The 15,174-nt window shown below is 33.2% G+C and overlaps 1 protein-coding gene across 6 annotated transcripts in view; it reads left to right on the forward strand.

Annotated features, from left to right (window-relative positions):
- Keap1 (kelch like ECH associated protein 1) overlaps positions 1-13,738 on the forward strand; it is a 210,987-nt gene extending 197,249 nt beyond the window's left edge. For 5 of the 6 annotated variants that reach the window (XM_090416110.1, XM_090416111.1, XM_090416109.1 and 2 more), the window contains one exon: positions 13,406-13,738. In XM_090416110.1, coding sequence (XP_090272236.1) covers positions 13,406-13,557 — 152 coding nt within the window. In that variant the 3' untranslated portion in view covers positions 13,558-13,738. Of the gene's footprint in view, positions 1-12,093; positions 13,370-13,405 lie in introns of those variants that run through there. The other variant, XM_090416113.1, reaches the window with a different exon arrangement.
- Positions 13,739-15,174: the final 1,436 nt, after the last annotated feature.

Consider the following 15,174-nt stretch of genomic DNA (forward strand, 5'->3'; position numbering starts at 1 on the left):
ATGTGAATTACATGAGTCCAGAAGAACACATGTAATTTACAGCCACAGTATACAATGCATTTTGGATTAACCACATTGAGTCACTTAGCACTGACAGCCTATTGAGCCAGCTGGTCACTTTTTTTCTCTCTGAACTTTTTTAAAGCTTCTATTTAATGATGCTATTCATCCATTTAATTCCAACTTGATTTATCCTCCTGACTCTAGATATACAGTCTTCTGTTACTTCCCTCAGACACTCCTTTACCACCTCCCATGCATTATGAACAGCCCTTGCAATTTCTCATGCCATGGCATTGCTCCAAGCAATCTCCAAGTTTGTCATACTCATCAGCATTGTAATTCCATTATATATCCCTTCTTAACTGAAAATTCCAGATATTTAGCCCTTTCTCAGGTCAAGACCATGTGATTATTCTCACCATTTGGTGGCATTGTGATCATTTTGGGTTACAGACAAATTCTCTGATGCACTTTAGTAAGTGCATCAGAGAATGAAAGATGAATGTACTAGTGATTTGAGAAAGCTAGATCTAGTTTTCTCAAATCACTAGTACATTCATCTTTCATCAGGACAATGCACCTGCCTGCCCACAAAGGTGTTTTGGCAATGGGAAAATTAAGGGATGTGCACTACCCTATTCCCCAGATTTGACTCCCTCTGACTTCTATCTCTTCCCAAAACTAAAACTCTTCCTCACTGGTCAGCATTTTTCTTTTAATCAAGAAGTTATTGCAGCTGTAGAGGGGTATTTTGCAGATCTTACTGAGGACCACTACAGGGACGGGATAATGGTGTTGAAGCATCGCTGGAATAAATGTATTATTTTAAGAGAGATTATGTTGAAAAATAAAAATAATTTCAAAATTATAAATTAGTTTTTTCATTGTTAGGCCGATAACTTTTCAGACCACCCTCATATATCCAGGATACATCTGAAAAGATAGCTAAAGTCCTTCATAAATATAATCTCTATGCCACTTCTGCTGGACATGCTTCATTCACTTACACATTCTTAAGTATATAAAGGTCCATGTGCCTGCAACTAGCCTTGAAGAACATATTAAACATTTACTATCGTTATCACAAGGCAAGACTCGTAGACTATACTCTGGATATACCATCATGCAGATTTAAATAATGAAAGAAGACTAATGAGTGGCATATAAATAGCCACATGTCTGACTATATTTAGGATCAGCATTGGCTATGAATCACTCCCCTAACTTCAATAAATATTACAGCATTAATATACCAAAGATTTCAGAAATGGTCATTTTAAGATCACATCATGCCTTAACTTCTCTGAATTAACTTCTTTTCTCTGACTTTATAAGACATTAGTTGCTTTTTTAAATTATAGTTTGAATTGTTTCTGCATCTTCCTGGTTAAGTGTTGTGTGTTTTATAACAAGTATATACTTGTACTTTGAAGCTTCTGGTTTGAAATATTGGCAACTTAATACATTTTTATGTTGAACACATACATAAGATTTTAGTAGGTCATCCTATACTACATTAGTACCACAGATTAGTAAGGATATGATAAAGGAGGAACTTATTCATGTCACATCTTAAAACCTGCATTTTAATTTTTGGTAAATACATAGGATGGGAGGCTATTCCAGAGTACAGCAACAGAAGGAATGAAAGAGGAGGAAGAGAAACTTGTTCTGTGAGTGAATGGCTGTTGGTTGGCAACTGCACATGTTTCGGTAGATTGGGTAAACAGAGGAGAATCATTGCTAGTTCTAATGAACATTTACCAAGGAAATATTTATAGAAGAATGCATGCAGCAGACCTAAACACCTGTGTGAAAGTGAGTAGAGTGAATTGATAAGAGATGTCATTAACAATCTAATTTCTCTTCTGTATTGAGTCAAGTATTTTTAAGGTGCTCTTGCAGTGGGGGAGCAGATTTGTGATTTACAGGGTTTTGCTGATTTTTTTGAACTGATGATGCAATGATTGTAATGTGTTTATTCCAAAAGAGGCTTCATGTAAGTAATCTCAAGGCAAAATCTCATATTTCTAGAGATTTGGGTGTTGTTAAAGGTAAGACTCGAAGAATATGGTTCTTTCTTTTGGAAAATAAGGCAAAAGAGGTTTTGCAAGCATTGAAATTGACAAGTTGTTGAAAGTTTTTTCACTTGGTTATGCTATAAATTAAAGATACCAAGAAATTATATACTCTCATCAGTGAGAGCCAGACCCAGAGGTGAAGTGATACCATGCTACGAGTTGCTCCAGTCCTGAAGATACTTCGAAGAGGTGCAAACTTTGTTTGCTTACACTTGGATAAAGGATAAAACCAAGTACATCATTTCTTGGTATCTTTAATTTATAGTATAACCAAGTGGAAAACTTTCAATAATGACAATCTCTAATCCAGAGTATTATAATAATAAGGTGAGACACCTTTTGGCAACTCGTATATAAAAATATGACCTCTGCATTACTTCAACCTTGGTATCACCTCACCTCCGGGTCTGGCTCCCACTGATGAGACCTCAATAAAGGCCAAAACTGATCTGGGTAGTGACCCATCCCATAATGCATAAGCATTATACATGTCTGCAAGGAGAAAAAGTGCAAAGTGCTTTGCATTATGGGATACTAAGGCAAGTGATGTGAAGTCAGTACCACCTTGGCCACGAGTTGCCCCAGACTTGAAGATACTTCAGGCACAAACTTTGTTTGCTTACACTTGGATAAAGGATTAAACCAAGTATATAATTTCTTGGTATCTTTAATCTTGGTATTTTTGAAATTGACAAGGTTATCGAAACCTCATTGGAGAATGGTTTGGTGATCAGAATTTATAGTTGCCAAGATTGTTGTTCTGGTGATGGTTTGTACAGTGCAGAGTTTGGCAAATCAGAAGGAGAAATGTAGTCTACTGTTGTCACTGAAACTATGTGATTTGTGGTCAACTGAAGCAGGGCATTGATATAGAGAAGGGAGAGGATTGGGGGTGAGTGAGAGGAAAGAACATTCTGGTATCACAGCATTCATTACATAGAAGATATGGAACCATCTAATATCATGTGTAATGTGTTTAGACAGAAAGCTGGGAACCCAGTTACAGTTGTTGTAGGTCAAACCAGTTGATGAGAGATTACTTAATAGATTCTTGTGCAACCACTTGTGATTTGCCAAACTTTTCCATGATATTTATCCAGAGTTAGGTGACATCAATGAGCAGATCCCCTTTTGATTGGCATTGGCAGAATCCATGCTGGCAGTCACTTATTAGTTGAGTACCCTGAAGGTAGCATAGGAATTGGATGTTGATGAAAAATTGATATGAAAGAGATGGGGACAGTAGCTTGATGGTAAGGATTTATCATCATTTCTTAGGAATGAGTTGTACATGGGCTAATTTTCAGGGCTGATTGATACCAGTGGAATAAAACAGCATAAAAAGACTAAATAGAACAGGGATCAACCCTAAAGTGCAAATCTTCAGGACAATTGGAAGAATGCCATTAGAACCAGTGAACTTTTTGATATCTAATTTGGAAAGATCTTTCTAATCACTTTCTGATGAAAGGTCAGAGAGGACATTGAGTGTTGAGGATTTGTAATGGTTGGAGGATATTTGCCAAAATCAACTGTGCACAAATTTGAAGAAAAGTATGATGCCATTAGATTGGCCTTTTCTGTGGGTGACAGTGCAATATAAGTACACCTAACCTCTTTTTATGCAAATTGGGATATCAAAAAAAAAATTTTTTTACACGATTTTTATTCACTTTTATGCGACCAACCTAAAGTCTAAGTTAGGAAAAAATCCGTAATTCAAAAAAATTCTGAGAATTTTGTAGAATTGCATTCTCATATCAATTAAGAAAATTCTGAGTTTTTTTTTTTTTTTTTTTTTTTTTTGCGTTCTCATTTCAATTAAGAAAATTCTAAATTCTTACGAATTTCATTTATTGGGAATTCTCCGAATTACATAACTGACTGCACATAAAAAAGCAGTTCTTAGCAGTTTGAATTTGGTGTTTGAGTAGACAACACTGTTACCGCATTTTTTGTATTTGCATTTTTTAAGTGAAATCAAAATAAAAATCACGTTATAAAATTAATAATTTTGCCAAGAAATAATAAATGGTAAGCTATATGTAATTTTCAAACTTTCATTTCATTAACCGAAGATTTTAATCCAGCCCTCACATGATGTTGCAGATAACCAAAAAAAAAAAAAAAAGGAAAGTCATTTCCTTGGATATAAAAATTCAAATTTTAGATCGTCTTCAAACAAAAAAAGCTTTAGTGATGTGGATAGAAGATAATGTACAAAAAAGAATGCCGGTTGATGGAAATTCCATCAAGCAATCAGCATTGAGATTTTATGAACAGATTAAAAAACTGCATCCAGATACTTCATCTCAATCGAGAAAAAAATATGAATTTCATGCAAGCAATGGTTGGCTAGCTAAGTTTATTAAAAGACATGCTCTTCATAATATAAAAATTAAAGGTGAAACGGCTTCTGCTGATGAAACAGCTGCTAAAGCATTTCCACAAAAACTTGCTAAAATAATTGAAGATGGAGGTTACACTCGTGAACAAGTTTGGAATATGGATAAAACCGGCCTTTTCTGGGAAAAAAATGCCAAACAGAACTTACATATCAAAAATGCAAAAAACTGTTGGTGGGTTCAAATCAGCAAAGGATTGCATAACACTCCTATTTTGTTTGAACGTTTTAAGAGATCGAATGTTAAAATCACTGCTCATAAATCGATTATTAAGATCATGGCCAATGAAAGGTATAGATTTTCAAAAATTGCCAGTTCATTGGATGGCCAACAAAAAAGCTTGGGTGACCATTGATATTTTCACTGAGTGGTTCCACAAACATTTTGTGCCAGAAGTTAGATGATGTATGACAATGGTCTCAAATTTAAAGTGCTTTTGATTCTTGATAATGCACCCGGTCATCCTGCCATAGAACACCCTGTTGTGACATCTTTCTTCTCCATTGTGTGTTCTGGCTGTTGACTGACTCCACTTTTGAACACAAAGAAAATTTATTTTTAACTGCGCCACTCTGCGTTCACATTTGTATGAACAATACTGAGGAATCAATCATCAGCAAATACAACGTTATATAATCTAATTCAGATCGAAACTCTCCTTAGACATTTATCCTTAAATTATATAGCAGTCATAGTTCTCTAGTTTTATATTACTTTCTCATTAAATAGGGTTCCCACTTAGATTCAGACTATTAAATGAGTGGTGCAATGAAATGAAATCAGGCAAGCACAAGATTCAAAACAAATGGAAACATTTAGTACATTAACACATGAAATTACATTAATCCAAGAAGTTCTAAACATAAATAATATGATCATGAAATAAACAAGTTCTTATTGAGACAATAACTTCACTGTAGAGTACACTGAGCATGATTAGATTTTTAACATACAGATTTCTACTCTTATTGTTAAAGCTTCTAAGCACAAATATTTTTTTAGACAAGGTTAACTATTCAATGGGCTTCAAATGTTGACTCTGTTTAGCTGTTCAGGTTATAAAGCATACTTTGCTAAATACACACACCAAGGAATTTCTAAAGTCCTATCAATCTATTACTGTAATTCTTAGTAAATCAGTCACTAACTTATATCACGTTCTCTTGGAACAAGCTTCACGAAATCATACGTTCAGAATTGAACTGTTATTATGGCAATATGCTTCCCTTTTAGTATATTCACAAAAACATAGAAAGGATTTCCTTACTAGAACAATTGGTATACTTTGCCTATTATCACTGGTTCTCAAAAACACTTTGCTTCTTAATTCTTTCTCTCTCAGCTCACATTAGTACGAAAGAACCTTGGTTTTTAGTAGCGGTTTGGTTGGCTCGGGAACACATGCCTCCTTACTTTAAATTGGCTATCCTTCAGGTTTCCTTGGCAATCCTTGTCATGCCTCTTGTCCTTCATTATTACTGGACGAGGGAATAGAATTCCGGATACAAACAAGAGCCCGAGAAAAGGCAAATTAAACAACAGAGAACTCCCTTGCCTCTTCAACTCGATTCCACCGCGTTCTCATTCTCTCTCCCCTATATCAACAGCGCATGTCTCTTCTCTCTCATTTTCATGCCAAAATCCGGTTCGTGTTGGTTTCTTTAACACAGCATAACAACTAGCGCCAAAATGTACTCTGGCAGATAACTTCGTAATTTCTTACAGCACTCAATTTCTGTTATGCTGGCTGTGTCCTTGGCAATGGTTTACATAAGCGGATTAACTTCAGAGTTTCCGTTCACAGTTTAAATAGGATATATACACGCTACAAAGAATTAGCACAAGATAAATAACTAACAACTATTAGAATATATAATTATTTTATAATTATGGAATATACAACAATAAGTAATAATTTGATATTTATCTGATGAGCAAATTTGGCTCAGGGAATAGCAGATCATGTTAAATCCTGAATGAAACACTATTATAATATAATTCCTTTCATTCAGAATTTAACAACCCAGATGCGCATTTTTTTTTCTGCCTCCCAATACCACATCATTGCTACAACCTCTAGATCAGGGTATAATTGCAACTTTTAAAACATATTATGTCAGACGAACATTTCAGTACATTTTGAACAAGCTAAATGATGATGAAACACTGTTAGTTATGGATGTGTGGAAAAATTTTTCAATTATGGATTGTATTGATCAGGTTTGATTATCATTATCTGAATTGAGACCAGAAACTATGAATGCATGCTGGAAAGCTATTTGGTCCGCATGTGTTAAAGAGAATGTTCCTGTTCCCTTCAATCATACTGCAGAATTCTCCAATATAATAAGTTTGGCATGTGAAATTAGCGGAGAAGGATTCGATGATCTTACATCGGCAGATATCGAAGAATTGTTAACTGATAAACCTCTTAGCGAAGACGAAATAGTGGAGATTATTTCTGAGACTCCTGAAAGCAAAGAAGTTAATGATAATGATCAAGATAATCCTACTTTTACTACTGATATTATTAAAGAAGGTCTTAAACTGGCCAGTAATTTAGGCAATTATTTTGCCTGACATGATCCAAATGAAGAACGTGCTGGGAAGTTTCACGTGAGCTTAAGTTGTTAATGTCTTCATACGGAGAATTATATCGCAACTTATCTAAAGCATCAACACAGCAATTAATAACTGAGTTCATGCCTAAAACTACTGAAACAACCAGTGGTAATTTTGTTCAAGACATGACAAGAAGAATTCCACAAGTTGAGGCAGAAGTCGATGATGATAATACCATATCTAGTAGTTCTAGTGATGTTACAGTCTCACAAAAACGAAAGCTGTCACGTTTATTGTCAGAAACTGATAGCAAATAACATAATTTTTTTATAGAATCCTTAGCAAACAACTGAAATGAATATATTTTTTTAAAGTTATTAAAATTCATTATATGTATGTGTGTTCTCCATGAAATGTAAATAAAAATCTTATGATCCTAACAAATTTAAAGTTTGTTTTTTTCATTATTTTGCTTGCTTATATTTCAGGTTTGGAACCAATCTTCACTTTTTCTATGGAGTCAGTAGTTCTTTTTACGCAAATTCTATTTACACGTAATTTTTAGGAACGTATCTATCGCGTAACAAGAGGTTTAGGTGTATCTGGATGCAGTAGAAGTGTGAACAGTGTTGTACAAAAGTAATGGCCAACTGCTTTGGCAGGAGACCAAAAGGCATGACTATCATTTGCGCATGATGCAAGTTTTCTGCTTTTAGCTTGTGAATTCAGTTTTCAGATTTTATTGCAACTGTTTTTGTGCTGTGGTGTAAGCATTAAGATAAGATGAAGTTCTTCATTAGTACATCCTTGATGCACCTTTTGGAGAACTAAGACTTAGTCACAGGATTGGAATTTAGTAGAATGGGGAATGTGTTTCCATACTAGTGAGGATTACTTTAGTGGTGCATATGATTTTATCAAGGGGGGGAGGGGGTCAAAAGCAATAATCCCATGTTCTCATTTTGAAGTTTGCCCACATAACTCTACTTGAAACTACCTTCCAATCAAGAAGTTTATCTTCATGATTGGAAGGCTGTCACTCCTCCTTCCTTTCATTGATCATTATTGCCTTAATATAATATCCTCTACTTATTATTTAGTAAGATCTCACCTTTTTTTGTTGCCTTTGTCTTTGTCTCAGTAATGCTGATTATGTCCACATGGTACTTTTCCAATTCTTCTGCAAGTTTGATTTTCTTTCCATTAATATTCCTTATATTGATAGTTCCTTCCTTCAGTTCTTCTGACATTGGGTTGATGTTGAGTTGGAGATTGTTCCAGTAGCTGAATTTTCACTGTTTGCCTTGGTTCACTGATGAAACAGTAGGACCTTGTTTAACCAGGTGACACCCCAGCTGCCATGAGATCTCATCATGTTTTACCATTATTTGCATTTGTGGTTTAAGCTAACAGAGAATGCAATTTGGTCAGCTAAGTCCCAAATTTCGCTCATCCTTGCTCATTCAGTACCCAGTGGATACCTTACAGAGGTGCACCACATGATAGTGAGATTGTACATTAGGGCAGAAACCACAGTCAGTTTTCTGAATTTAATGCGAACAATATTTTTTTTTTTAATTTTAAATTTTAAGGCTTGTATTATCCCTTTATTTTCATGCATTCATGCATAAATCATTTCTCTTCATAAATTTAAAGCATCATGATGGAGATCTTGTAAAATCGATGATGTTTCTTTCTGTTGCCAATAATTTTGCTCATTGAATAATCATTTTTATAGATATGCAGCAATCCGATCTTCTTTGATTCATTATCCAAGTTTTTTAATTCATTTTCTTCAATGCCCAAAATTTCTGGCCATTTTGCATTTTGGCATTTTCTGCAGAGATTGTTTGTTTTTTAGAATTTACTTCTATTAATTGCTGCTCTTGTGTCCTCCAAGTTTGTACCCTGAGACCCAAAATGCCCCTCTGCTGTCCTACTGCCATACTTTTTTTTCATACTCAATCACAGTACGCTTAAACGCAATCATAAAGCTGTGTTTTGTAGAATCCATGGATTATAAAAAGAAAATTTTAATATAATAATTGACTGTTAATGACCTTGTAACTATTCAAACTGATCACTCATTACTGACGAGTGAAGTGCTGGTTTATAAGGTGCATCCTAATTTTCAGATAAATTTTAGGTACAAAAAAAAAGCATTTATTATAAGGCAAAAAATACAGTAAATAACATTTTTAAAAAATTAATAAATAAATAAAAATAATATCAATAAATACTTTTTATACATAATAATTGAAATAACATAGATGATTTTAAAAAAAATTTGATTTTGTTTCATTATAATGGAACAACATCAAATGCATCTTTACAGTCCTGTTTGTCTTAAGATTTTCTTTTATTGGGGATTCTAAAATCATGTTCTGGATCCTATATGGGTTTTAGATGTGTCAGATTCTTGGAATTACTAATCCATCATTCTTGTTGAGATTAGGATGATGATTGAGCATCTCATAAGCTTCCTTGAATTTTCTTTCAAACCAAGTGGTGTCTTTCTAGTTAATTCAGTGACATGTTTGGAGTACATGGTGTGATAGGCCTGTTTTACCGTAGTGAAGGAATTAATGTGGCATTTGTGTTCATCTTTCCTTGTTGAATTTAGCATACCTGCAACTTACTTTATATAGAGAAAACAGGGTGCACAACTCCAAAATTCCTTCACACTATGGTAAATCCCCAGGTGGGCAAGGTAAGGAAGATCTTTGGATGAGCTGATTTAATTTTGCAGGAGGTTTGAAAGTTGTCTTAATAGTGTTCTATTTATTTATATTTTCCATATTCTCCTAATGGTATGACTATAGTATTATTATTCAGGATCTTGTGAACTGTTTTTTTGTTATAATCATTTTTTATAAGGTTTGGCTAATGATTTCATATTCCTTCTTCAACACCTGCTGATTGGAGCAAATTTGGCAGGGCTTTATGTTCATGTTTGAGGGTGCTGATGACCTCTAGTTTTTGTGTTAGTGGTGGTATGAATCTTGGTGTATGTATTTAATTATAAAAAGTATTTATTGATTTTATTTTTATTTATTTATTAATGTTTTTAATTTTATTTACCATTTTTAATAGTTTTATTTTATTTTATTTATTTTTTTTTTCACCAGAGATCAGGCTATCAAAAATGATTGACAAAGCAGTTAGATTTAGCTTACTTTTGTGTAGTGTCATGTAGCTTGTTCTGATGACCTCGATAGAGGCCAAAATGTTGAGTGTTATTTTCTTAATCATAAGTAAAGTTAGTGCTCTAATGCGTGTGTTTTTGTCTCCATAAATTCTACATTTATGTAGCGTTTCTGTCAAATGTCATCTATTCTGGCTGCCTTTTCATATATCATGTATTTCATGATTTTTTCCACCTCAGGTTATATGTACTTGTGATTTCATTCTTTAAATATATTCTGCTACTGTTGTCTCACTTCTTGTTTCATTTCACCCATAGAACAAGTTTCTTTTCCTCTTCTTTCATCCCTGCAACTGCTGTATTGTGGAACAATCTCCCCCCCCCCGCCCCTGCTGGAATGGAAACAAATTCCAGCAGCAATTTACCAGAACTTAGTAGATAGTACATATTTAACAGTAGCAAAAGGAGGCCAACCTCATATTGACAGCAGTGCTGCACTGAAAGAAAATACGAACAGTTGCTGTCCAGACACTTTTGGCAACATAGTGTGGAAACAAAAAATTTTGAAATTTGAATTTTCAATAATAAAAGTGGTTTAATCAGATGAATGAAATTGTTTCAGCTGGGGAAACAGTTTCATTCATCTCATTAAACTTCTGTTTTTTACCATGCCCACATTCATTTCCCTCACTATTTTCTTTTTTTTCAAACATCCCATTTTTAACTAATGATCTATATTAAAAGGGTTTAAAAGATATACAAAAGGGAGATGCTAATATTGATTCAATTTTTTAATATTAATTATTATTAGGCTGCACCTCAATATTTCTAATAACACAAGATATTTTTCTAAAAAAGTGAGTGTTATCAGTACACATATAACCTGTACATCTGTCTCTACTTCTGACACGAACACATTTAAACATGTATACATGCATGCATGGGTGATGAAACAATTGTCGAGGACCGTTACAATTTTAATATAGGAATGATTCTGAAATTTAACAGAGACTGTGTGGACAATGTGTCATTTGCCTGAAACATTGTATTATGCTCTACCACTATCAGAGTTATACAATGTCTCCCTTGAATTAAGAGGATATGCATTCTCTGATTTTGTTATATTGTGCACAAATGTGAATATTAAGTATAGAATAATCCATATGCCACAGTAAAATACATTTATTATGTAAATATTTCATCTTGCATATCATATGACATTATTAGCACAAACAGCAAACAATAATAAGGAATTGAATAAGAAAACAGTAGAATGCATGCTTAAATTGGAATCTCTCTCTCTAGGTATACAGTCGTGCATTCATGAATTAAAATTTATTTAATGCAATTGAGAATAACAATTTCTCAAACTTTTGATATAGTGAGCCAGTCATTCTGATTGAGATTAGGTCTAGGTCTATGATGTAGTGCTTTAGCACTTTCTTTGTATAAACAATCATGTTTATATATGGATCTATGTAGCAGCTTAATGTTTTTAATTCAAAGTTGTGCAAGGCCAGATTTGTGAGGTTTCATAAGACAGATGTAGTCTTGATGTTGAGAGGTGTGTTTATTTACAGATCTTCATATTTGTCCATAGTTAGACAAGTTGCACAAACATGGTACTTTGTATATGCCAGGTAGCATAAGTGGTGAGAGTTTGTCTTTTGGAGAAGATAGCAAATTGTGTATTTGATTGATTGGTTTATAAGTAGCAATAAGTTGATATTTTTTCATAATTTTTGCCACACATTCAGAGATAGATGCCTTTAATATATGGTATAGGAGTCCTATGGGCTTCTTGTCTGAGTTGCTTTATAGGAGAGTAGTTGATTAATTTTTGGATTATTATTGGAATATATGCATTTAATAAGGCTGTTTCTTTGACAATTTCCAGTTCTTGTTTTAGAGATTCTTCAGCAGAACAAATGTTGTATGCTCTGGATACTAAGGATTTTATGTTGCCATATTTTTGAGATGGATGGTGGGCTGATGTAGGGTGGATATATCAACATGAAAAGGTTGGTTTTCAGTAGACAGAAGTGGAAATAGATCCATCTTGCTTACACTGGATGTATACATATCAAGAAAGGAAATACCTTTTGAAGATTCTTTTTCTAGTGTGAACTTGATACGAGGATGTAGGCTGTTGATTTTTGTAGAAATGAGTGGAGTTCTGGTTCTGTGTGACTCCAAACTGCAAAGACATCATCAATGTACCATAACTCAATTGTTAGTTTTGGGTTAAGAGTGAAAATTCTTTCTTCTAGGTGTTCAAGACAAACGTTGGCTAGGTTAGGTGATTGGGAAATCCCCATGTTAAGTTCTGTGTTATTGAACTTGTGTTGGTTTGAGACCATTAAAAGCTGTGATTTGAAAACATGCAATTCATTATGCATGTTTTCGCATTATGCATATTTAAGTTTTTGTAAGATTATTTTGGTTTTTATTTGATAGTTCATAAATTTTTCCATGTATATATTATTAAACTTTGTTCTTAAGAACTGTAATGGAATAATTTCTGTGTTGTGAGTTAAATTCAAGCCCTAAATTATGTTTAACCCAGCATTAGTAAGGTGGAGTGTCACAGTTATTTCTCTCTATATCTTTGGGGTCTGTGATACCCCACCTTACTAACACTGGGTTGATGAAATAAGGTGAAAATATTCTGCACCAGAGAAAGAAATTGTACTTAGCAGTGATGAAGAGGAAGAAAATTAAATGTGCATACATTTATCTAACATATATTTTATGAAAATAAAATGGTGTAGTTTTGCTTGCTTTGTGGATGTAATCTCCATCCTTTCTTTTTAAACTGATTCCTAGTCCCACATAACATGGTTTCACATGACACATTTTATAGGCACTTAACTATTGTGTTATATGAGGGTTACCTGCATTCTATCATTAGGTGACTTGGGATTTATATAGGGTTAATAGTTGTTAAGAAGTAAAATAATAAATCATAGAAAGTTCAAGTTATTCTAAGAGGGAAAAATGCCATCTTTCCTGGACATCTGGATTTATGAAATATATTCATTCTTTACACATCATTCCTCTGTTCTTTGGTATCTTTCCTTTTTCAGTATTTCTGGAAATGATTGCTGTTTTAAATCAAATACTGATAAGTTTCTTCTTAACTTCTAACCCACCTACTGACAAAGCTCAGCTCTTTTAATTCTGTTGTATTTTATATATATATATATAAGGTGGTTATGATGGAAAAGACTTTTTAGCAACAGTGGAGGTTTATGATCCAGAGAAAGATGAATGGACTGAAGCACCATCGATGTCTTGTGGAAGAAGTGGACATGCTGCAGCTGTGTGGAAAGCTCCCTGCCTTGCCCATGGAATTTCTTAATTTTATAATATATCTGAACCATTCTTTCAGTTATGGATAGTATTTTGTACCACTATTCAAACACTTATTCTCTAAAACCAAAATCTAGTAGTGTGATTTAAAAGAGGTCACTGACCCTGATTGCCATTGATAGTTAAGTGCAGTAAAGGTGAATAATATATGCTGCACTAGTCTCATAAAAATACTATTTCATAATATATATATATATACACACACACACACATATATATATATATGTATATATATATGTGTGTGTGTGTGTGCATGCGTGTGTGTGTATATATGTATATATTTATGTATATATATGTGTGTATGTGCATACTTTATATTTTTTTCTTTTTCTTTTTTTTAATGTTCCCCTTATGTGATAAAAAATGATGCCAAGTATATTTTTGATATTATTGTTATTGCAAAGACAGTGTACAGTGTTATCATAATGTTTATTTTTTAGAAATTTCTGCTGTTTATAGATACAGTGTGTTGTAATAATACCAAAATGTGTTGATTTATTTCTTCCAAATTCTTATATCATAATTTTTACAGTGATATTAAAAATAAATAAATAAAAACTAAATTTAAAACTTAATAGGAAATGCATGTAAAGTAAATCAATATTATTACCTCACATTCTTGCTTAATGACTTGGACCAGATTTCAGCTGATAGACCTGGATGCCTTATTATCCTCGATATTATGTTTCACTTATTTGTGGATTTCAGAAGATATAAAATTGGTTTTGCAGATGACATTCCTGTGAATTGACTAGTTCTGAACAACAGTATAGACTTGATTTCCTGTGAGAGATATTGTAAAATACATAATCTTAAAACACTTTTTTAGAAATACTGCTTTTAGTCTTTCAAAAGCAGTAACAGTAACCATTAGTGCCCTCTTAATCTGATCACCCAGTCATTTTTAAATCACCATCTGTGCAAGATATATTTGTGAAGTTTTTAAATATATGAAAAGTCCTTCAAAAAATAACTTCTTAAATTAGTAGAAAAAGGTTATTAGAATAAAAGCTGTTATGCAAATCCTAATACAATTGACTATCTGTCATGAAGGTGTGATAGAATTTCAGCACTGCTTAACATTAGAAGTGAAATAAATTATATAATGAATAGTGAGGAGGATTTGTTTAAAAAAAAAAAAAAGTGGGATAGGTTTTTAAAAAAAGATTATGCATTAGCAGCAAATCATTGAATGAATTTTAAAATATAAATTTCTGCAGGCTAAAATATTAGCCTTCAAAATATTTTATAAATGAAGGTAAAAGCAACAACTGCTGCTTTTGCCTTTTCTAAAATTTTAACAAGTGGTATATTACGGTTAATTGGGACACATCAGTACTAGGACATTTTGACCCAATTAAATGGCTGGCCCAGTTATGCAATGTTTCTGTTAATAATTTAAAAAAAGATATAAAAAGACAAACTAACATTTCACTGAGCAACAAAGCATTTATTCAAGTGAATTACAATGAATCCTTGACTCCCTGGTGGTCTCAGATAATAATAATAATAATAATAATGACCTGTTCGAGGATGCATCTATTGTCCATAAAGTCCTTCAATGTAATCCTGTTAAAACAAAATAACCAACACATTATAAAATATT

This window comes from Typopeltis vanoorti, chromosome 3 (assembly GCF_054136105.1).
Source record: "Typopeltis vanoorti isolate ZY-2024b chromosome 3, IOZ_Tvanoo_1.0, whole genome shotgun sequence".
Taxonomy (NCBI): domain Eukaryota; kingdom Metazoa; phylum Arthropoda; class Arachnida; order Uropygi; family Thelyphonidae; genus Typopeltis; species Typopeltis vanoorti.